General features: G+C 44.0%; 1 protein-coding gene across 1 annotated transcript in view; it reads right to left on the reverse strand.

Moving 5' to 3' along the window:
- LOC147684201 (uncharacterized) overlaps nt 1-25106 on the reverse strand; it is a 522357-nt gene that overhangs the window by 363843 nt on the left and 133408 nt on the right. Inside the window, exons 18-21 of the mRNA XM_086942611.1 lie at nt 15471-15635; nt 8406-8519; nt 2288-2545; nt 611-757 (exon numbers count right to left, since the gene is read on the reverse strand). Of these exons, the coding sequence (XP_086798737.1) occupies nt 611-757; nt 2288-2545; nt 8406-8519; nt 15471-15635 (684 nt within the window). The remainder of the gene's footprint in view (nt 1-610; nt 758-2287; nt 2546-8405; nt 8520-15470; nt 15636-25106) is intronic.

A 25106-nucleotide genomic window follows, 5' to 3' on the forward strand; every position in this document is an offset into this window, starting at 1 on the left:
ACACCTTTACTACTAAACCTCTCTTCACCTAAGAGTTAAGCCCTGAACCAGGGGCACTGGCATCGCTGAGTGTATCGTAGTTCCAGGAACATCTGAATTGTCATTGTCAACCAACAATACAGACAATAGTGTTATTCACAGCCAATTATTTACTCTGAATAATAGATCTACCATATAGCACATCCCATGAGTATTGCCATATCGTCTTCTTTGCGTGAAGGTTCATAAAATTAATATACAAATGCCTTGTGTTACAAACTCCACCTACATTAACACTAATCAGAGACAGACTGGAATGCAATCTAAGTGTGTACATGTGTCAGATTTAAGCAGGCATACATGAAATGAAATATATAGAGTAGAGACAGTGATCCCTAGTGCCCTAGAGCTGGGGGTGGGGAGTTAGCAGGGTAAGATGTTGGGCTGCTTTGACTTACGATGATACATTTCTCAATGCCCTGTGACAAGACTGGACTTGATTTGAATATTTTAGCAGAGTTTTAATAAATGAGTGGGTGGGTCTTTTCAATTGTAGTTGATTATGTTTGGATAAACAATGAAACAGGTGGACAAAAAGAACATTAATAAAGCTTTGTAACAGATCTCTTACCTGTAATTGTAACATCAGTTGAATTGGTTACCACAGTGAATACAACTGGGTCGTCGTCCTGGTCTGTTGCTGTATAGTATACAACAGCAATTTCATTTAAGGCAGCATGGAGTTCAGATGGTCCAGTAATATTGGGTGGAAAGTTTTCTGAAACATATAATCACATTTTAAGTTTGTTGTAACAGCCCTAGTGCAACCAACACATATTCTGAGAGATGTCAACAAATCTGGTGCCATGTGACAAGAAGTCCCAACTGTAAGACATCAAATACCAAATGTGATTCCTTAACCACTAGGGTTCAGCCATGCGTCTTAGGTTTGGTTTTAATGACCATATAATAAGGAAGAGTGGCTTCTGTGTCTATGTGGAATCCTGTCCTTGAATCAATGTCTGTCAATATTGTAAAACAAAGTCATTCTTTTGGGATGGGAGTAATGTTATGAACAAACCAGAATAATGCTGGGCAGGACCAAATAAGGCAAATATTGGTTCTTCAAAAAGAAATGAATTTGTGGTAAGTGTGGGTTTTACTGTCAACGTTCTATAAATGTATTGCTAAGGTCCATAGGGTATAAGCCAATCAAGAATCATGGTTCAAATTTTTTTAATGAGATCCTGTGATAGGAATTACCTGAAGAAAGCGTAGCGAGTAAAGCTGAACCAAATGCACTTCCTTGAATTGTCAGTAGGGAACTACTATTATCCTTTCTGCAGAGTCATTAAGGAGAAGCCAATAATTTTTCTTTGATATTATGACGTAGGGGGAAACCTAATGCTGTTGTTTTGTGCTTACTTTTGAGCACATACAACAAAATATAGTGATACCTGCAAACTGTCTACAGAATTCTGCATATATTTAGTTGCCATATGGATAGAAAATGGACAAATTAACTCACAGGCACTATGCAACCAGAAATTCATGGACACAAACCCTAGGGGAGGTACTGGCTCTTCACTTTCTCTGCTAGAGCTGGTCACAGGTAAGACTTGGAGAACTGGCAAGTGGAAAACAAGTGCTTAGTGTAAGCGTGAAAGAGTTTATCAAAGGCAGGAGTTTTCAACTTTGGTTCATCAAGGACAAATCTATAGTAGATTCCCAGGATCACCAATGCCAATGTTAGTGATGTTCATTTATTTACATAGAATGTAAAATTCTTCCTTGTCGGGGTCCAGAAATGGTGCCACCCTGTTGGGCACTGGTGAGCATGCATGATCTACTGTCTTAGAAAGGTTTTTATCAGCATGTTGGGTGAGATGAATGTTTAAATGCATTAACCTATGCGGGCGATCCACCTTTAGTGTGAGTACTAATCTGCTTAATGATGCAAGGAATCTAAAGAAGACACAAGCTTGGACTGGACCCTTCATACATTGTAGTACAGAGGGACCTGTGGGCTCCTCATCTTGGGGAGCCTACTAAACTGCCCTCTGTATTTGCTCTGAAGTTCTTTGTGGGTGTGATGGGATGTACTCAGCCTACACTTACTTCATGAGGGACCTTCTCAGAATTCCGGTATGCTTCTATCCCAATCAATGATAATAGGGGCAAGACTGTTTTACAAAAAGATCAGGCCTCTTAACAATAAAACAAAGAAATGTACATTTCAGAAACAAGCATCGGCTAACGCATTATAATGAGAACTTCCATTCCATCTTTATTCAAAAGTTCTAAATACCTATTGTCTTCTGCTGCTGGGTGAATATCTCAGAACCCTGTAATGTTGTTTTTCCAAAGGCAAAGTTCCCGGTACTTAAGATGTCAAAGATACACTCATCGTTCCCTTGGCAGGTCTCATTGGCTTTCTGAATCAAAGAAGAGTTTGTTGATAGAAGCAACTCATCGTAGAATGTAGGTACAAAGCTGTTGTTGTTGTAGGTGAACCAGGACTCACCCTCATTATAGTCAAAGAGGCTGTTGGCAGGAGTTGTTTTCCCTAAATAAAAATGGCAGCAAACACATTCAGTTAAGATGACATAGAGCTAAGACCAAGAATGTACAATGCAGGCAGGTTTCCGGTGCTCTTCGAATAAGATGGGTGACTGAAGAACGATCCTCCTAACCATTCCTCCCTGCACACCAGGGAGGTCTGCTCACAAAGGTGAAGGTACACGGAGTACAGTTTTAACAATTTACCATTTACAAATGTGCAGTTACTCAACTGTGAAGACTTACATGTCCTCCTTACTCCCTGAATTCAGGGGTGAAGGCTAATTTATGAGTCTAACCCTAATACTAGTACTATTTTCACTTGTGGATGGAAGTCCCCGCTGGGGCAGCAGCTTCCTTATGGTAAAGTATAGAGAAAAGTAAAAAGTTTATTAAATGTTTTAAACATTTTGAAAAAATATTTGATGTTAAAAATGAATGTTAATTAATTTTATATATTTATTTTAAAGGTAGAACAATATAAAAAAGTTACACGTTAACATAGGGGCTGATTTTGAAGTTGGCGGATGGAGTTTAACCGTCGCCCTTGTGGACTGTCTGCAGAATCCCAAAACGTTTGTCAGCCTGACAGCCATTTTAACCATTGACAAGGTAGTTCCTGCTAATGCTAATGCTAAATTGGGCAGGCGGATATATAGCCAATTCTCCTCTGGAGTCTGGCCACGGTGGAGATGGAGTAGTCATGGGCAAAGTAAATTCTGCAGGTAGTGCATTATCTTGGCAGTAAGCATACTTAATCGCTTATGCAATGGAGAATCCTTATTGAACAGCTATAAATCAAGGCCTCAATTTTAAATTATTTATTTTGAATACATTAAATTAAATCAAATTAATTTCTGTTTAAATTAGTATAAATTAACAAAAAGTCACATCAAAGTAAAAAAAGGTAATATTTGTATTAGTTATTAAAGTTATTAAAAACGATGTACAGAATTACTAAAAAATGAAATATTTGTAAATTAAACATTTTAATGTTACTTTAACATAATTATGTTTTATTCACGGACAATGTTTTTAACATTAAATCCTAATTATTTATTTCTAAATTGTTTAAATGAAATAAAATATTTTAACACTATTTCCTATGCGGTTTTGCTTTAAGTCCCTACCTCCATAATTTTCTGTTAAAGGGTATTGCAGTAATAGTGATTGTCTATGTGCGATTCCAGACTTACTCCACGTATGGGCTAGAATATATTTACCACTGTTTTGGGGGTAGTAACTTTACTAGCGCTGTTTTTTAATAGCATTGGGCTTACTCTTTCGTGCGTTGAGCCCAGGCACTGTACAGCAGAAAATCCTTCAACAGCTCCCTACCTAGAAGGAAAAAAATACTTTGGGTACATTAGTTGCATGTGTCCTGGAGATGGGGCTCTGTCATGAGGGCAGTCAATCCACACCCCCACAAATAGGAAATGGGAGGTGGGTGCCAGTCAGAGGATGAAATAGTTGACAATGAGACAGATAGCACTACATTCGGCATGCCAGCTCCCTCTACCACAATGATGGTTTGGCAGCAACCCAATAATGAACTTTGCAGTCTCGAAATTCAGCCTGTCCCCTTCAATGCACGTGGTCACCACTGGTGAATCAAAATCTATATGAGACAAAGTATTTCTACATTAAGTTGCTGTGCATTTATCATGTTTGGTTAATGTTAGCAAACACTGTTTTCAGATTCTAAGGGGCAGATTTACAAGCCCCTTGCATCACTTTTGTGCCGTTGTTGCGTCCCTTTTGTGATGCAGCGGCAGTGTAAAATTTGAAGCCCATTTACAACTTGACACATCGAGGGAGATGCGTCACGTTGTAAAGCCCTGCGTGACATTATACCTGCGTCAGGTATAATGTATGCAGGGTAGGCGTTCCCACGCAGGAAAACCTCGTAAAAGTTACGCAGTGAAATCCACAAGATTTCAGGGCGTGAGTTTTAGGATGCCACTGCATCAAAACCTTATGCCTCCTTGAGGCAGGCGTAAGGAGTGACGCAGTGTATTGGGAATAGGCCGCAACACTCATTGCTGGAGTTGTGTCGGGCTTGCGACAGGACTCCAGCAATGCGTGTCTTTTCCGTCAACAGATACGCCAGAATTTCTGACGCATCTGTCAATCCTTGCACCATGGTGCGCCCTAGTGTAAATAGGGCGCATCCATGGTGACACAAGGGTTTTGCATGGTGGCGCAGGGAGGGTGACACATCACTACAGATGCGTCACTTTCTTGTAAATCTGCCCCTAAATTTCTATGGCTTGATGTCACATACAACAGTTCTCTTCCAATAATCGTGGGATTAGACAATTCCCACTAATTATGGAATTTAAGCGATAGGCCTTTCAGAACATTGGGTATTTTCTCTGACGTTTCTCTGAAGCGGTCCTTTATTTCGCTCTTTGAGTCTTAACATGTCTTCAGATGATCAAACTACTCAGTTACTCAGACCCTTGGTGTTATCAGCGCAAGAGTAAGGTTAATTAAACCTGAAAATATTGCACAACCAGCAATCCATTGTTAGCTGAGCACTACAAAAAGCCTAAGCTAAAACCGACCCTCTTGCAGAAGGTAGGATTTTAAATAACATTCTCAGGGAAACCCTGCCTACTGACTAACTTCACTGTACTGTGTTATCTTTGTGCACAAATGAAATTGAGCAAAATAGTATTTAGTTTATTGTTTTCAACCAACATTTACGTTTTTAAATTTAACCAGCTATTTCATGCCATCAAAAACCAGACTCAAATTAGGGCTGAATGAAATTTCTCTTCAACATTCTCCATTCTGTGGTTTTGAAATGCGGTCATTTTTCTTGAAATTGAAGGGGCTAGTCTAAAAGGATGAACTCTTACTTTGGATGCTCTTCTCTTTCCTGTGAATAGCACTCACCCTCAGGTTTCTGTGTGTTCGTTTTTAATTATGACTCTGGTGTTTTTTAAAAGGTTTCATGCGGAGTTTAATGTTGTTATCCATGCATATTGTCAGACCGAAAATTAGTTCTGCTATTATCGTTTATCCTGCCATGCTAAGCCTTTATGTCTTTGATTAAAAATGAAAAATATGAAAATATTTAAAACTTAAAACTGAAAGAAATGTGTTATTTATAAATTAAGTTTGTTTTTATGTATTTATTTTATTGGAGCTAACGATATATCAGACAAGGTGAGAAAGGCAGCAGGGGTACATTTTATGTATTTCTAAGCATGTCCTAACAAGATGAAGGGAAGGAAGATGTACCGTAAACTGGTTATATTAAAGAATCATGGCCCAAGCACCATCCGTGGAAGTACATAATTACAAATGCACAAACTGATATGAGCAGTTTAAGCGCGGTGTAACTGCAGATATGACAGGCTGCACGTTGGCAGAAAAAATATAAACAAAGGCTCTGAAACTGCAGAATTTTTAAAACTGTGGGGCATATTACTATGGGCCTTATCGCCGCTTTAGCGGGAATTTTTCCCGCTAAAGCGGCAATAATTTTATTGCCCTATTACCTAGCTGTCGCTAACACCAGTTAGCGACAGCTAGTAGGAGATAGCGAGCATCTTAGGGCCCACATTGCATGTCAGCGATAATTATCGCTAATGACATGCAAAGTGGCCGTGACTGAAAACAGTCGCTAACATCGCTATCTCCTATTACCTAATTTTGGAAATATTCGCGCTAAGCGCGACTATCTCCAAAAGCTAACGCCTGCCCAGAGCAGTTCTTAGCCATGTTATCCAATGGTAGGTGGATAACATGGCTAAGAGCATTAGCTCGGTAATGCATGAATATCGCTGACTTTTCAGCGATATTCATGCATTTCGGACGATTTTTATCGCTTAGGAGATAAACCTTGATAATAGCAAGGTTTCTAAGCGATAAAAATCGTCGAAGCGTGGCGATAAAATTATTGCCGCTAACCCTGCTTAGTGATAATTATCGCTATTTCTTGGTAATATGCCCCTGTGTTTTCTTTTTTTTTTTTTTTACCAGCAAATTATGTGAAACAACCCAAGGTATTTTAGACTCATTTTCCTGGAAGGTTTTTTTAAAACTTTTTTTTAAAGGGGGTCATTTTGTTAAAGGGGGTATTTGAAAAAAAAGATAAAGAAGTATGTGAAAATGTATATGCTTTATGAGCGGTATGACTATTATAGTTCAGCTTCACATCAAAGGATTACCTTATATTGCCTGTGCCCCTCAAAGGCATTTTAGCATTTCTGTACCGTAGGTACCTATAAACGAGGATTTTAATGGTAGCAAAACCGCTATGATGCAAACTAAAATTGTGCCAAGTACACAGGGTGTTTGTGCACCAAATATGCAGGCAGGTGCGATTAATTTAGAGCTGCATACACCAATAGCGTTTGTTCCAGTTTCAAATGCCCTCTTAGGGCCAAATATATGACCGTTTTTATCGGCCGCATTTGGGAAATCAGCCAGTTTGTGATGGCTAAAAATGGTTGTAGCACATACCAAACCTATTTTGCGAGTTGGTAACTTGTTACCTACTCGCAAAATAGGTTTTGCGAATAGAAATTAGGAAGGGGCATGCCAGGGGCTTCCCTTCCTAATATTGAGTCGCAGGGGGATGTGAGATTGATTTCCGACCACAAATGTGGTTGCAAAACAATCGCATTTACCACCAATTGTAAATTGCTGGTAATCCAGTCATATTCAGAAAGTGGTCCCCATAGGACACCTTCCCCTTTGTGATTGGCAACAAAAATGTTTTTCAAGAGCTGGCAGCGGTCCTAAGGACCATTGACTGCTCTTAAAAACTGAAACTGTGCAGCATGCACGCAAAGTAGGAAAAGAAATGAGAAATTAAAAATGTCACCTCTTAATGCCTTCTTTCAGATGGTGTTAACTTTTGGCACTAAGCCCTGTCTAAAATTATTTGTAGATAGGGTTTTGTGTCGAAAAGGCATGGGTGGCTGCATGGGAACGCCCGTGTACCACCCAGATAATGCCCCTTGGCGCTAAGTAACACAAACCAATGCTTTACACTGCTTTGTAACTTGTAGGGTACTTTCCAATACCAAACAACTTTGCGCTGGAAAGTAAACGGGGAAAAAACATTTTTTGCTGGTTAGCATCACTTTTGTGAAAGTATCCCTCTTAAATGAAAACCAGTCCCAATCTCAAAAAAGTAGAAGATATTCCTTTGTAAAAGCAGGATGCTCCAGATCTGGGACTTTGGTACAAAGAACAAAATGATATCCCTATATGGAGTTATTGCATCATTTCGGGTGATGATGGAGGATATTACATGGCCAGAGACGGTCACCTGCCACTTGGTACCGAACAGAGCAGTGCTGAAAAATAAAATCGTCTAGAATCAGTTTAATGCACAGTGAATGCTCTATGGTGAGGAATCTGCGGGAAACCTATCCAATGGGGAAGAAAAATTCAACATTTCGTCAAATGAAATTCCCCTTTTTATGAACATGATCAAACCATTTAGAATGAGAATTAGACATGTGAGGATGTTCAAAACCAAAAAACAAAGACCTGCAACATTCCTTTTTTCATACAAAGTTAAACATATTATTTTAAGGGACCATCCAGCCGCTTTACTGTTAACTGCTGGCCCAGTTTCCAACTGTTAATGAAACAGTGTTAAGACGGAAATTCTGATACACAGCATTCCGCAAATGAACACTAGAAGACATTTGTTTCTAATATTCTTGATAAGGGATGAAGTCATTTTCAGACTTTCTTCAAAAAGGGGCGTGTTCAGAGAAAGTTCTAAATAACATGCTAATGTGGTGAAAATTGGCGAATCCACTGCCAGGAAGTGGTACAACAAACATTGTCCTTTTTGGCACTATCATTCACAAATGTGAAATACAGAATTTCCTTACATGTCATTCCCATCTCAAAGATCAGAGACTCATTGGGCAGCTTTGTGCCGTCAAACTGTATCCTCGTTCCATTGGCCGCCATTAGGTCATCTGTGCGATCTCCGTTGAAGACGCCTGGAAAGTGATGGAAGACACACCATGTTAGTCATCCATAGAAGATTATTTATTCTTTTTAAAATATTAAACTTTTTGCACAATTTTTCACACATTTTTTGTAGCATGGTCCATGGTAAAAATGCGTCCAAGGTTTGTGATGTTGCATTTCTACACAACTGTTCAATATTATGCAATAATACAACAGGAACTCTGGGTCTGATTTAGAGTTTGATGGACAGATTACTCCATCACAAATGTGCGGATATCCTATCCACCTTATTATAGTGTATTATACCCATGGCATTTTCTTAAAAGGTGGAGCAGCTATCCATCACGTTTATGATGGAGTAACCTGTCGTTCAAACTCTAAATCAGGCTTCTGTGACTAGATAAGATAGGCCTCCATGATGTGTGTAGTAAATGGAAGAAGACTCCGAATCCAGAAAGGTGGCAGGTAAGTAATTTATTGCAGCATACAGAAAAGTAACAGGACCGTTTCCCATCTGGCCAAGCAGTAACTGACACAGCTTAGAATCAGTGATAGTGACATAGGAAGAACCATGTTAACAATCTAGAAGGTTGGAGCCAGAACAGGCAGGGAAAGGACAGATAGGAATAAGCTATGTACAACACATCTCCCCCCTTTGGATAACAAAAGAAAACAAGAAAAGAAAAGAACAAAAGAACAGTAAAAACTCTTAATGAACATAGTCATTTAAATAAGCAGGAGGATGGCGAGAACGTGGACACCTCAAGCTCACGTTGGAAGAAGGAAGGGTAGAGGTAGAAGCAGAGGCAGAATTCCCAAACCCATCGTCACACACAGATGAAGAAGCATCGCCACCACCCACCTCCCCCCGTACAGCAGGTAAACCACGCAAATCAGAATCCCTTTGAGCAGACAGCAAGTAACCACTGCAACCCTTGTCAGGAGGATCAAGGGAACAATCCGAAGCATTTGAGGCCTTTTTCTGATATAAAGAAACTCTCCTGTAGTTCCATTTGGCACCATTCTCAAGCAAAACAAACTGGGGAAAAGCTTTCTTAACACGAAATGGACCGCTGAACTTTGAGAGGCCCTTAGTACAGCGACCTGGCTTGACTTTGACCAAATCTCCAGTGGAGATGGGAAGAGAAAAAGTATTTAAAGGAGAAGATTGTTTACTATCTTCCCTTAACCAGGCAGGAGTCAGCCTTGAGACAGGGGAACGGCCGCGCATTAACTCAAAAGGGGACTTTTCAGCTTGCCCATGGGGCGTTGAGCGATATGCCCAAACCAACTCTTGCACACGCTCGTCAGAAAAACAACCACTTGCAACCGACATCTGTATCACCCCCTTCACTAGTCGATTGACTCTTTCGCACAAACCATTACTTTCGGGATTGTAAAGGCAAGTGCGGTGATGAGATATACCACATTCACGCATAAAACTTGCCATTTTGTTAGAGGTAAGCTGGGTGCCGTTATCCGTAATTAGAACAGAAGGAAAACCCTCATTCATAAAAACAGACTTAAGAAAGAGAATTGTGGAGTCGGTCGTAATCTCCCTCATGAAACGTACAGTCAACCACTTAGAAAAGCAATCAACAACAACCACAGCGAAACGTTGATTTAAGGGTAATTCACACATAGGGCCAATGAAATCCAAGCATATTGTATGCCAAGGCATGTTTTTAAAGGAAATGTTACAGACAGTTTGGGAACCTACAACTTTAAGGCGCTTCTCTCCTTCCATGCATAAAGGACATTTGACCACACAGTCTACAGCATCACTATCGATTGAAGGCCACCAAAAATTTTCTTTTACTCGCCGCTGGGTAAGGGTTTGGCCTAAATGACCCTCATGAGCTAAACTGAGAATCTTTCCCCTCAAAGAGCTAGGAGGGATATAGCGATCACCTCTCATCAATACATTTTTCCCAAAAAGAGACAACTCGCTTAAAACCTTAAGAAAAGGTCTGACAGCTGGTTCCAAGGTACTTTCTCTTCTTGCTCCCTTGAGAACAAGGTTAACCACAGCTTTTAAGACATGATCTTCATCCATGCCTTTGGACCAATCCTCAGCAGAAAAAGAACTCTCACACAAAAACAAGACATCTTGTAAAGAGGCAACAGCTCTGTCATCACACAGCTCACTCAACGAATTTCGGCCATTAGAGGGAGAAGCAGGGAGGCGCGATAAACAATCGGCTTGGACATTCCTCCAACCATGGACAAACTCAACCTCGAACTGATAATCCTGTAGGCGAGAGGCTAATCTGGCTAGCCTGGGCGAACCTTTACCTGTTCCACCAGGTGCTAAAACATTCACCAGGGGGTTGTGATCCGTACGAAGAACAAACCGAGAACCCCATAGGTATGTTCTAAAATAGCTAACGCCCCATGCAGCCGCAAGAGCTTCTCGCTCGATAACAGAATAATTGACTTCAGAGGTAGACAGAGGCCTAGAAGCAAAGGTTACAGTTTTTTCCCCTCCTTCATGTTTCTGGAGGAGCACAGCCCCAAGACCGACACCACTTGCGTCGACCATTAGAACAGAAGGACGTTTAATGTCGAAAGGAGTAAGGACATCTGAAGACTTAAGTTCAGATTTGATGCTGTGAAAACAAGACTCTTGCTCATTCATCCAAGAGAACTTGACGCCTTTTTTTAACAAAGATCTTAAGGGGGCTGTCTTCGTGGAAAAATCTTTTACGAACTTGGAGTAGAACTCAATTAGTCCCATGAAGGACCTGAGTTGTTCCTTATCCACTGGGGAAGGCGCTAGTTCAATTGCTTCCAAAAGGTTTCTTTTAGGCCTTATACCTTCAGCAGAGAGACAGAAACCCAAATATTCGACCTCTTTGACCAAAAATGCACATTTCTCACGGCGTAACGTGAGACCAGCATCAACAATTCTACCTAAAGCATTGTGTAAAACACAGTTATGTTCCTCCAAGGTATCACCAAAAATGAGAATGTCATCCTGGAAGAAGATAACTTTATCCAATCCCTTGAATACCTCGGTGACCATACGCTGAAACACACTGGCAGCAGAAATGAGTCCAAAAGGTAACCGGGTAAATTGAAAAGTTCCCTCACCTGTAATAAAAGCTGTAAGATGTTTTGAGCTGTCATCCAGACGAATCTGGTGATAAGCGTGCTTACGGTCTAATTTGCTGAAGAATCTAGCTCCCTTAAGAGGGGAAACCAATTCGCCTATATTGGGTAAAGGGAATATATCAGCCACTACGCATTTATTCAAAGAGCGTAAGTCTACACAGAAGCGAATTTTGTTGTCGGGTTTCTGTGAAATGACCACAGGAGAAACCCATGGAGAAGCTTCAATTGGTTCAATGATACCTCCCTGAAGCATCTCCTCCAAAACAGCTTTAACTTCGTCACGCAAGGCAAAAGGGACTCTCCTCGCTTTGTGTTGTACAGGAATACTGCCCTCCTTTAACAGTATTCTGTGTGTGTATCCCTGTAATTCACCTAATTCCTCACGAAACACCTGACTATGACTGGCAAGAATGTCATCAATGTAGCAATCATCCACAACTAGAACCGGTTCATCAGCTCTGGGATTAACAATTATGTGTAAGTCGTACTGATGAGAACGTCCCAGTATTGCGGGACCATCTACAGACACATAAATCTTACCCCAGGTTGACCTATTTTTAAAGACTATCATCGCTTTAAAGTAACCAAGGAGATTGATTTTCTCACCCTGGTAACCGGATGGAAAAATATCACACACATCCAAGCACCTGTTTCCCCATACTTCCTTCAGCATAGAAGACGGAATAATAGTCCACTTGGAACCGGTGTCAACCATCAAATCGACATTTTTGTCATCAATCATAAACTTTGCTTTAATTATTCGTTCTCTCTTCTCAACACAAGCACACACTGAATCATACAACACAAGAATTTTGTTGACATCACGCTTTAAGTCATTGTAATCACTCACTACAGTAACTCTCTGGTTGGCTCTGTTCTTACACACTTTTGCGAAGTGACCTATTTTACCACAACGTAAACACTCCTTGTTGTTGGCAAAACAAAATTTTGCGTCGGACGTATGAGAATAACTCCCACATCTAGAGCACATTTTAGACATGAATTTGTTACTAGGCTGTAGTTGTGGCCTATTGAACGACTGTTGAGGCATATTCTTCTTTTGTAACACATAACCCTTCTTTCTAACTATTGCAACAGCAGCTGCTTCATCATCACTAATGTCACTATTGACCATTTTATGAGATATTTCGGCAACTTTGGAATCAGTACTACCCTTTGACAACTCCTTAAAGCATTTCTCGCTCTCCTCAACCACTTTAGCAAGCTCAATTGCCACCTTGAGAGTTGGATTCTTGGCAGCCCACAAGCGTTCCTGGATCTTCCTATTATTAGCTTGTACAACTAATTGGTCCCTAATGTGTTCATCAGCCATTTGGCCAAAATTGCATTTAACAGACAATTCACGTAGGCGGGCAACAAAATCATCTATACTTTCACCCTCAAGTTGTTTGTTTTTGTAGAATTTGTAACGTTGAAGAATTAGATTTTCTTCCCTTCCAAATCTGTTCTCCAGCCTGGCAATGGGTTCTTTAAATTCATCCAAAGGTTGTGAAGTGGCAGAGAGAACTTGAGGTAAGTATTTGAAAAGTCGTTGCCCTTCTTTTCCTAATGTGGTCATTAAAAGCGCTTTCTTTCTTTTAGCAGAGAAACCTTCTCCATCCAGGGCTTCGATATAATCGTTAAACATAATAATCCAGTCCTCCCAAGGAGTGGAAGGGTTGCCTGGCTCACTCAGGAATTGTGGAGGAAGAGCAACATTTATGGATTGCGCCATGACAGTCCTGAACTCTATAATTGATAAAGTAAGCTTAAAGTACAAAGAGCAATAACCCACGTTGTAGAGAAAGTGCTTGTCCCTGACCACGAAGCACTACAAATCCAACCCAACATGTATCTGCTTGTGGGTAGCAGACATGACTATTGAAGGCTGTAGTCACGAACCCTTCAATGGATTTAGTACACTACTCAAAATTCGCCTATGTCTTGCTTGCTGATATCGTTAACACAATGAAATGTTTTAAATCAAATAACGAGCTTACTTGTATAGGATAGCCTGCTTACTTAAGTTCTGAAGTCCTTGAAGGTCTGTTCAGAGAATTAACGAATCACTTCAGCGTTGAACTTGTCAGCGTTAGTCTCCCGATAATTATCACAGGATTTCAATGCACAAAGATGGCCGCTTGCGCATGACGTCACGAAGGTCACGTTAATGACCTCGCGTAAGCAATGCGTAGCGTCCAATGGCTTAGTGTTCCTGTGAGTGCGCAAGACGCTCCGTCACTGCTCGCGCTATCACCACTGTTCGCGCTCTCAGTTCTTCGTGAGACGGTTGGTATGGCAACAAGAAAGCCAACGTACGCACCTTGAGATTGCTGTTGTTAGGCTCCGTTGCTATGCGACGCTGCACACGACATCATCAACCAACGAGGAAAAGGCGGAGAAAAGCCGAAATAGGCCTTCGGGTCAGAAAATCTCGACGCCAATCAGCTGCGGGAGATGTAGTCAATAGAAAAATAAACGCTGCAACTCGTGAGTTCGTTGGGGAACGGATCACCGTTTTTTTTTCAGTCTTTCCTTTGCTGCAAGCGAAATGAAGCAGAAATGGCCAGATGCTCCCATCCAGAAGTCGCCAAGATGTAGTAAATGGAAGAAGACTCCGAATCCAGAAAGGTGGCAGGTAAGTAATTTATTGCAGCATACAGAAAAGTAACAGGACCGTTTCCCATCTGGCCAAGCAGTAACTGACACAGCTTAGAATCAGTGATAGTGACATAGGAAGAACCATGTTAACAATCTAGAAGGTTGGAGCCAGAACAGGCAGGGAAAGGACAGATAGGAATAAGCTATGTACAACAATGTGTCACTCAGTTGATTGCAGGTATTAAAATTAGGCCTGTGCGGTAAATTCCGTTCTGCTCGCAGAATTTGGGTAATTTTGCGTTCCGCGGAGAACTCAAAATTACCCAAAATTCTGCGTACCGCGAGTTCGCGAAATTTTTTGCTTGTTCGCATTCTCAAAATGTGTGTTTGATAGATATTTCCTAGCGATTGCGAACAGTAAAAAAACTTTGCAAACAAGCAGTTCCGCGTGTTCTTAATTAAAATCACCACCATGTAAGCAAATTAATAAGGGATGTGCCTCTCTGGCTGACTGAAGCCTCCTCATCACAACACTGACAGTACCCCTGCCTAGAGAAGACACACCTTTTTGTAAGAGTAAGCACGTAACAGGTTTTGACACTGGAGGGAAGTGTGAAAGACACTTGTCGTGATAAAAGGACGTTAATCACAATCTACAACTGTGGGAGGATTACCTGGCAAAAGCAGCTGTTAGCAGAGAAAAGATAAGGACCAATCGAGTCACACATAGAAACCTGTGCCTAAAAAGTATAGTGTTGGAAGCACCGCCTTAATTGCAACATAGGTTCCAGCAGCACTTAAATGGTGTTTTTGCATTGCCTGTCCTGCTGGTGAGGTGTTTCTGAAATGGAGACGACAGAAACTCCACAAGCTACCACAAACCCTAAATAATGTCAAGGAAGCCTTCACCGACAGTTGCGACCTTTTTTTTTTACCCGCCAACTCTAATGAGTTACTGAATTCTGTTTTAGGCATGCAATGCATCCTTCGAAAATTCTCATTTGTTTATTCATTTGCAACCAACAAAGGAGGTTTAGATCAGCAATGGCAGTAAGTAAAACACATTTAATATAGTACTGACCTTGAGTATTTTAAGTCCTTATTTAAAAAAAGGCGGTCATTTGTTTCTCATGAAAGCAAGCAGTGCTACTGGATGGGAAAGCTACCCTAACAGTGTTGTTCTTCGTAAAAACAGGTTCTGGTTAGGTCATTGGTGAGACAAAATACCAGGCATGCCAGCCCGCCCATGACTTGTGCCCGCTTACCCAGAAGTCCTTCAGTTCTGTTCTGATAGGAGTTATCAAAGCTGGTGACAAAGGTCAAGGCTCCCAGGCTCGCTGAGACTGTCACGGATATACCACCATCAAAGGAGGCTCTGATTTCATTTTGTTCTGTTACGCCCAGAAGAACCTTATTAAAGTATGTGGCATCTTGAAAAAATAAAGAAAACACAATGCATCATTTCATCATTTTTAGATTCTCTGACAAACCCAACATCTCTCTCTGTTACATGTCTAACAATGGACGTCGGGTCACCTGTTCAATACAGGGTTGATCATGTACCCTATGGTCTAACAGAATGTTATGTAATGCATCCAGCTCCCCTCTTCCAACTCAAACACACACACTTCACTAATAGTCCAGATCATAATCGGATAGCAAGATTAAGAGCAATGGCATAAATGGCATAGATGAACAAGTTACTTACCTTCGGTAACGCTTTTTCTGGTAGATACTATATCTGCCTGTGGATTCCTCACCTTGTGAATATCCCCCTTGCGTCAGCAACATTCGGAAATTCTTTTTTCGTAGCCTCGCGCCGACGTGGATAGGACGTCACAGAGACACGGCTCCGCTCGCGACTCCGCTGACGTCACCGACGCCTATAACAGGCCCACGCCGGCGTGATGACATCAGTTCCGCCTTTTTTCCGTGCCATCGAGGCACACGGACGGACCAATGACAGTAGATATATACAAAGCATACACAGTATACAATAGTCAAGGCAAAACACACAGTGTAAAGCAAATGCAGGAAGCAAATGAAACATTTCCTTGACATCAAAACAAATATACAATACAGTACAATAACTCTGGCATAGAAGAGTGGACAACAGGGAGGCGGGTGGGTCAGTGAGGAATCCACAGGCAGATATAGTATCTACCAGAAAAAGCGTTACCGAAGGTAAGTAACTTGTTCTTCTGATAGATACATCTGCCGTGTGGATTCCTCACCTTGTGAATAGAGTCCCACAGCAGTCCCCACTCCCGGAGGAGGGTGTCCACTCTTCTAAACCAGGAAATCCTGAAGGACAGAGCGCGCAAAGTGGCCGTCCCTCCTGACTTCCGTATCCAAGCAGTAATGCTTCGCGAAAGTATGGAGGGAAGACCAGGTTGCCGCCCTACAAATGTCCTCCACAGGAACACCTCTAGCCAAAGCAGAGGTAGATGACTTAGCTCTAGTGGAATGAGCTCTAATACCCTCCAGAGGCTCCTTACCGGCCAAAGAGTAGCAGATCTTTATGCACAGAACGATCCATCTTGATAAAGTCCTTTTATGGACCGCTCTTCCCTTCTTGCAGCCAGCAAAGCCAATGAAGAGTTGATCGTCCAAGCGACAGTCTCTAGTTCTGTCCAAATAAAAAAACACCGCCCTCTTGGGGTCCAGACGGTGCAACCTCTCCTCCTCCTTGGAAGGGTGTGGGGGAGGATAAAAGGTAGGGAGGGTAATGGATTGACCAAGGTGGAAAGGAGTCACCACCTTAGGAAGAAAAGCAGCCCTGGTCCTTAGAACCATCCGATCAGCATGTATGGTCAGGAACGGGGGCTTGGAACTAAGAGCTTGAAGCTCACTCACCCTCCTTGCCGAGGTAATCGCAACTAGGAAAACTGCCTTAAAGGTTAAAAGCCTCATAGGACATTTATGAAGAGGCTCAAAAGGAGAGCCCATCAGAAAAGTCAGAACAAGATTCAAGTCCCACTGAGGTACAATAAAAGGGGTAGGAGGAAACTTATTTACAAGACCCTTCAAAAATCTCAAGACAACAGGTGACTTAAAAAGAGAGGGCTGATCAGGCAAACAAATAAAAGCTGACAGTGCCGAAAGATAGCCCTTAACTGTGGCAACTGCCAGCCCCTGTTGAGCCAAAGAGAGAGCAAACCGGAGCACATCTGATAAATGGGCTCTCAACGGGTCAATATCATTCTCACCACACCAAACAACAAACCTAGACCATCTATAAGAATAGACAGTCTTAGTGGAGTCACGTCTAGCAGACAAAATGACATCCACTACATCAGGTGTGAGAGAATAGGAAATCAGGTTGCCCCGTTCAATCTCCAGGCAGGAAGGTGCAATGTCTGGAGGTGGGGGTGTAGAACCTGCCCCTCCATCTGAGAGAGGAGGTCTGCCCTGAGAGGGAGACGGAGCGGCGGATGAGAGGAGAGGTGGAGTAGATCTGTATACCACACCCTTCTTGGCCAATCCGGGGCGACCAATACAACTTGGGCCCGGTCTTGGCGAATTTTCCTCAGAACCCGAGGAATCAAGGGTATGGGAGGAAACGCGTAAAGGAGTTGACTTCCCCAACTCAACTGAAACGCATCCCCCAAGGCTCCTTGCATCGGATACTGGAGACTGCAGAATGACGGGCAGTGAGCATTCTCGCGAGTGGCAAACAGGTCCACCCGAGGGGTCCCCCACGTCCGAAAGACGTGACGAACCACCTCTGGATGAAGCCTCCACTCGTGGTCGGCAGAGAACTGCCGGCTGAGACTGTCCGCACGTACGTTCAGAACTCCAGCCAGATGATTTGCCATCAGGCAAATCTGGTGATCCTGAACCCAGGACCAGAGACACAGAGCCTCTCTGCAGAGACACTGCGACCCCACTCCTCCCTGCTTGTTGATGTACCACATCGCGGTCGTGTTGTCCGTCAGGACTTGGATCGACCGACCGCGAAGGGAAGGGAGGAAGGCCTTGAGCGCCAAACGTATCGCCCGCAACTCTAGAAGGTTGATGTGAAGCAACCTTTCCTCCGGAGACCAAAGACCCTTGACCTCCAGATCCCCCAGATGAGCACCCCACCCTAGAGTGGATGCATTCGAAATCACCGTGGCCACCGATGGAGGTAGATGGAAAGGCTTCCCCTGCGACAGGTTGCCTTCCACGCTCCACCAAGACAGATCCGCTGCAGTTTCTCTGGAGATCTTCACCGACTCCCCGAGATCTCCGTTGTGCTGATACCACTGCCTGCGGAGACACCACTGGAGTGCCCTCATGTGCCAGCGTGCATGGTTGACCAGGAGAATGCAAGAAGCCATCAGACCGAGCAGGCGAAGGACCTTCAGGACTGGAACGACCGCTCCAGGGTAAAACAAAGGAATCATTTCCTGTATGTCGCGAATCCTTTGAGGAGGAGGGAATGCGCGACAAACAGTAGTGTCCAGTACGGCACCTATGAACAGGTTGCGCTGGGAGGGCACCAGGTGAGACTTGGGTACATTTATCGAAAAACCCAACCTGAACAACAACTGAGTTGTCTCCTGCAGATGATGGAGCACCTTCTCCGACGACTCCGCTTTGATCAGCCAGTCGTCTAGATACGGAAACACAGGTATCCCCGATCTCCTGAGATGTGCTGCCACCACCGCCATCACCTTGGTGAAGACTCGAGGCGCAGTAGTAAGACCAAACGGAAGGACCGCAAACTGGTAGTGCTGCGGCCCAACCGTGAAACGGAGATACTTCCTGTGCGACTTCAGGATTGGGATGTGGAAATACGCATCCTGCAAGTCGAGCGACACCATCCAGTCTCCTTCCATCAACGCTTGAAGAACCTGAACAAGGGTGAGCATCTTGAATTTCTCCTGCTTCAGATAGAGATTCAAGATCCTGAGGTCCAGGATAGGACGAAGCCTGCCATCCTTCTTGGGGATCAGGAAATACCGGGAGTAGCATCCCTGACCGCTTTCCTGCTCTGGGACCACCTCTATCGCACCCTTTCGTAACAGAGTTAGAACTTCCTCCTGCAGAAGAGACAGATGTTCCTGGGTGCAAAAACCTTGACAAGGAGGGTAAACAGGGGGGAATTCCCGAAAGGGAAGGGCATACCCATTTTCTACAAGATTGAGAACCCAAAGATCTGACGTAACCGATTCCCAATCCTGTAGAAAATGGGTAAGCCGACCCCCAACCGGACCCACATGATCCTGAATAGCGGATCTAGGGCTGCTTTTCTGCGGCAGGGGGGTTGGAAGAGGAGGAGGAAGAGGAGGGCTGACGTCCACGAGGAAGCGCTCTTTGCTTTCCCCTGTACGATCTGTACATAGAATTTTGCTGCTGCTGCTGCTGCTGCTGCTGCTGTTGGCCTTGCCGGAAATTCCGAAAGGAGCGACCAAAGCCCCTGAACCTTCTGCCGGTAGAAGCGCCCCTGATCTGGAGGCCCAAGGACTTCGCTGTTGCCCTGCAATCCTTGAACCGCTCAAGAGCAGCATCCGCCTTTTTCCCTGAAAAGAGCCATCAAAAGGGAGATCAAGCAGAGTCGCCTGAACATCAGCCGAAAAGTCCGATGACTTCAACCAGGCAGATCTCCTTGTCGCAACAGCAGTGCCCATAATTCGAGCCACAGAGTCAGCAGTGTCCAGACCACTTTGAATTACCTGGCGGGCAGCCGCCTGAGTGTCATTAATCACCTCCTCAAAATCCTTTCGGTTTGCGTCAGGAATTCTAGGGGCCAGGATACGTAAGGAGTCCATCAGAGCATGAACATACCTCCCCATTAGGCATGTGGCATTAGTTGACTTTAAGGCCATACTAGCTGATGAAAAGGTCTTTTTTGCCACCTGGTCCTGTTTCTTTGCCTCCTTCTCACAAGGAACCTGCGGAAAGGCACTAAGACTCTTCTTTGAACAGGCAGCCTGAATGACCAGGCTCTCCGGCGAAGGATGTGAAGAGAGAAAAGCCGGGTCCTCAGGGGCAGCCCTGTACCTCCTTGCAACACTCTTTGATACCGCAGGAGCAGACAAAGGTTTCTTCCAAACTTCCATAATAGGATCAGTCAAGGCATCATTGAATGGAAGTAAAGGCTCAACCACCGAATTTGGAGAATGCAAGACTTCTGTGAGGAGGTTAGACTTGAACTCCACTGTAGGCAGAGTCAATTGAAGGAGCTCAGCAGCTTTTCTCATAACCAGATGGTAAGGCTGGATATCCTTAGATGGAGCACCTGAGCCTGAGGGCAACTCCCACTCTGGAGAGAAATCAAGGGTCCCAGAATCCGCCAATTCCTCAAAACAGCTCTCCTCTAGCTCACCTTCTTCAACGTCAGACTGAGAGCCCATATAACTCTGCTCCTCCAGAAGGCGTTGTGCTTCTCTTCTGGATCTCTCCTTAACACGCCTCGCAGCCGGATCCACCAGCGGCTTCGACGAATTCGGGGCCGGCGCCGGTACCGAAACCGACGGCACAGAAGAATGCCCTCGAGGATGATCAGGAGCAGGCGACGCCGGAATCGGCGTCGACGACTTCGGCGGAGCCGGGAAATGCCAATGCGGCGTCGGAGCCGGCATGTAGGGCATAAACGGAGCCGGAGGATAGGAGTGAGGAACTCCCAGGCTGAATGCCAATGGACCCGTGGGACCCGAAGGCGCACCAGAGGGGTACCATGCCCTTGAGAAGACAACATACATTGCGTTAAGAAACGCAGAAGGGTCCTGGCCAGGAGCAGGAAAGGGCAGCTGAAAACCATCAGGCCGGTCCTGAAGAGGGATCGGATTCGGCTCTTCGACAGGCGCGGAATCCACATCGTCCCGGGCCTCTTCCTCTTCACGGGCCGGGGACGGCGCCGGAGACGGATTCGGAGCCGGAGAGGGTACCGGAGCCGGAGACGGAGATCGCCCACGCGACTCAGAAGGCGAGGCCTCACCTTCATGCTCGGAGACTTCGAGGGTAACCACCTTCGAACGTACCTTCTTCGGTGACCTCGACCTCGAGCCCGACTCCTTACCAGACCGACGCCGGGACTCATGTCTCCTCTTCTTGTGCCTTTTCTTCGACTTCGAAACATGATCCGCCGACTTCGAAGATGACCTCTCTCGAGAAGCAGATCTCGACCTCGCCCTGGACTTCGACCTCGCCCTTCGAGAACGAGACCTTGACGACTTCTCCTTTCCAGCTTTCACCTTCGCAACCAGAAGTTTGGCTTCTCTCTCCCTCAGGGCCTTCGGATTCATCTTCCGACATGAAGAACAATCCTCCACATCATGGTCGGAACTCAAGCACCAGATGCAGTCTTCATGGGGGTCGGTAATGGACATCATTTTACCGCACTCCCTGCAGGGCTTGAAGCCGGTCTTCTTAGATGACATTATCGAAGAAACAGGATACAGAGAAGCAGAAATAACCACCAAAATGGCAACAATGTACCAGAAGGCTACAGAGATTCCCGATAACCGTTAACGTCGACGACGCGGAAAAAAGGGAACTGATGTCATCACGCCGGCGTGGGCCTGTTATAGGCGTCGGTGACGTCAGCGGAGTCGCGAGCGGAGCCGTGTCTCTGTGACGTCCTATCCACGACGGCGCGAGGCTACGAAAAAAGAATTTCCGAATGTTGCTGACGCAAGGGGGATATTCACAAGGTGAGGAATCCACACGGCAGATGTATCTATCAGAATCACTGTATTTCAAGTGATTTCTGATGCACACAGGAAGACCCAGAACACCTCTATGTGTAGAGGAGAAAAACATAGACCAAGATGAAAAGAAGGGAAGAGACAGACAGGAGGGACCAGCAAGGTAGGAGGGGAGAGCAGTGGAACTGAGGGGCATATTACCAAGGGGGGCGATAGGCAATTATCGCCGATTTAGCGGCCATTTTCGGCTGCTAAGCGGCGATAACTGATGTTAGCGACAGCTTTTAGGCGATAGCGAGCGGTTTGGGGCCCACTTTGCATGTCAACGATATTCATCGCTAATGACATGCAAAGTGGGCGTACCCAACCAGTTAGCGACTGAAAGCAGTCACTAACATCGCTATCGCCTATTAGCAAGGCAGGTGTAGCGTTGGAAATATTCACGCTAAGAGCAAATATCTCCAAATACTAACACCTGCCCAGACCAGTTCTTAGCCATGTTATTCAATCGGAGGTGGATAACATGGCTAAGAGCATTTCGTCGCTAATGCGTGAATATCGCTGTATCCTCAGCGATATTCAAGCATTTTGCCGCTATCGCTGGATATTTTAGCACAATGGAGAAAAACGTTGCTAATAGGCATGTTCTTATTGGTAATATGCCTCACAGTTTTCCAGAGAAACGTAATTTGAATAGCATGTTCCTGATGGATTTCCTGAAAGAGATCAGCCTAAGTAAGGATCTTATTTCTTGAGGAAGTTGGACACACACTTTGGACATTCATCATGTGCTGTCATCAGTGTTGGTAAATCAAAACAGATGGAGGTTAGCCCATTTCAAAGGTTTGTTAGGAATGCAATGGAAGAGTTTCGCAGACAAATAATGGGGACTTAAATGTGAAGAACAGATTATTACATTTATTCCTAACTCAGAAGAGAAGTTAATAGAGACAATTAAGAAAAGGAGAAAGTGGTGCCTCATTTTCTGTGGCCAGTGATTACCATCCGGCTGCGTTCTACACATATTGAAAGCAAATAAATTAGACATGAGTGAGGCTAGGCTAAAACAACTTGGCATAGTTTTGTCTGGAGAGGATTATTGGATGGCAATCACTTGGTGAATAAGAGAAGAACTGTTGGGAGTAGCCATAAGGAAGACTACTTAATTGTGGAAATTAGGTTACAAAGTAAATCACAGAGACATGATTAATGGCTGAAGCTGAAAATGAAAAATGCAATATGGTAGTTATTTCACAATTGAGGCGTGAATGTTAGTCCAGTTGATTTCTGACCGATATGTCAACTCTCCTATAGTTACTGATTCTGGGCACACCGGTGTTGCTCGGATATTAATTGACTTTAAAGAAATAAAAAGGCAAGATAAACGCAGTGGCTGGGAGAGTCTCAACAAAATACGTCTGTAGAAAGTCTCTCATTGTGCATTCTTGAAAAAGCATTTCAGTCATAAATTACCAAGTTTGGGCATCTGATAAGGACAGAGATGGCTCTTGACCTCGCAGAGAGCTAGTGTGGGCCAACGAGAATGTATACAGATGTTTAGTGTGAGGAGCACGTGAGCACCACATGAGGTGTGCATGTCATGTACTGATTGGCTAAATGTTTCTATCTCCATGTGGCAACTAGCTTTGTGGTATTTTGGGGAAACGTGTGCCTTTCGTCAAATGTGTTTTATTGGGGCCTATTTCCTCAGATGTGTTTGTGGTGCAATTATCTATGTGTGGGCTGAAGCAGGGTTTTCCCTGGGTGCACGCATGTCTTTGGGCTAAGTGAGACCCGACCTGTGACCTGTCACTCGACAAGCGTGTGTTGGGGTCGCAGGACATGTCTGACCACATATCTGTGATTCGGGGATGTTGATGGGAGGTCAACTTAGGTGAATCCAACAGCAATGATACAAGTTCATTAGAACGTCTGAAAATAATATGGCAGTCATTGATATCATTTTTACTGACATTCTCAACATTGTGCGTACAGTTGTTACATCAACATTGTCTTTACTAATATTGTCATGCATGCATGGATTATATCATACAATGGCATTGCTACTGCTGGTATAAACATTGCTGTGCAGGCACAGATTATGGCATATGTTGACATTGCATTTATTGGTATTGAAACCACAAAACCTCCCCAGCACATTTCAAACATTTTATACATTTAACGGTATCAGTGTTGATTTCCAAGCAGGGAGCAGTGTAAGGAAGATTGAATGGTGGAGTGCACTGCCGGTTGACAGTGAGGGGCAGCCTTGTGTGGTAGATTGCTGAGGGAAACCCATTTGTAGTAACAGTAACTTGTTGTTCCTAGTTAACCCTTTGCATATGTGGATGCAGGAGGAAAAGATAATGGGAGAAAAGTAAAAGTAACAGGAATAATTTAGCCCAACTGTAATGGCACAGACCCACCCAGTCGGTGGATGTAAATGTGTCAGGCACACTAAGAAAACAAGTTACTTACTAGTAACTTTTGGTTCTCCAGTATTGGTAACTTTCATAGATTCCCATAGCTTTTAACATTCCCCGTCGTCGGAATGGGAGCCTCGGAAAATCAAAAATAACATGTAATGTGATGTAAATGTAAATTGATACTTGTATAGCGCACTACTCACCCGCAAGGGTCTCAAGGCGCTTGTACGAATACCGCTGTGGAACCCATCCTGGCTTTCCCTGTGAGGCGTCCACTCCTGGGCACCCCCAAGGTGGAGGCCAGTCATCCTTAGCTTTATTGGGGCCGTTGTGGAGATTAAGCAAGCTATTGCCCAGAGGTGCAGAGTGGGACTCCATGATTGGAATAGGCACCAAGGCGAGAATTATCAGGTTTGTGGAATTTTTGAGCCCAAGACCCACCGAGGCGGAGAATTGAACCCTGGTCCCAGACTAGACCTCTGCATCAGGGTCTGCCGCTCTAACCATTGAGCCACACTTCTCCAACATAGCAGTAGGTACAAAAGTAAAAGACAGTCCTAGGCCTTATCTCATTTTGTAGCCTATCCGCCTCTTTTTGTAAAAGAGACCAAAAAATTACAACAACTAATCAGAGTAGCCTCACCCCATAGAACCCTCCTGAGAGAGCCTCAGAGCCTCAGATTTTCGTAGCCGTTGCGTGAAAGTAATTACATTTGCTGAAGGTTGAGCTTTCCCAGGGGAGGCAGGTGGGTGCATGGGAATCTATGAAAGTACCAATACTGGGGAACCAAAGTTACTGGTAAGTAACTTGTTTTCTTGCCCCAGTATTGGACTTTTATAG

This window comes from Lissotriton vulgaris, chromosome 11 (assembly GCF_964263255.1).
Source record: "Lissotriton vulgaris chromosome 11, aLisVul1.2, whole genome shotgun sequence".
Classification (NCBI taxonomy): Eukaryota; Metazoa; Chordata; class Amphibia; order Caudata; family Salamandridae; genus Lissotriton; species Lissotriton vulgaris.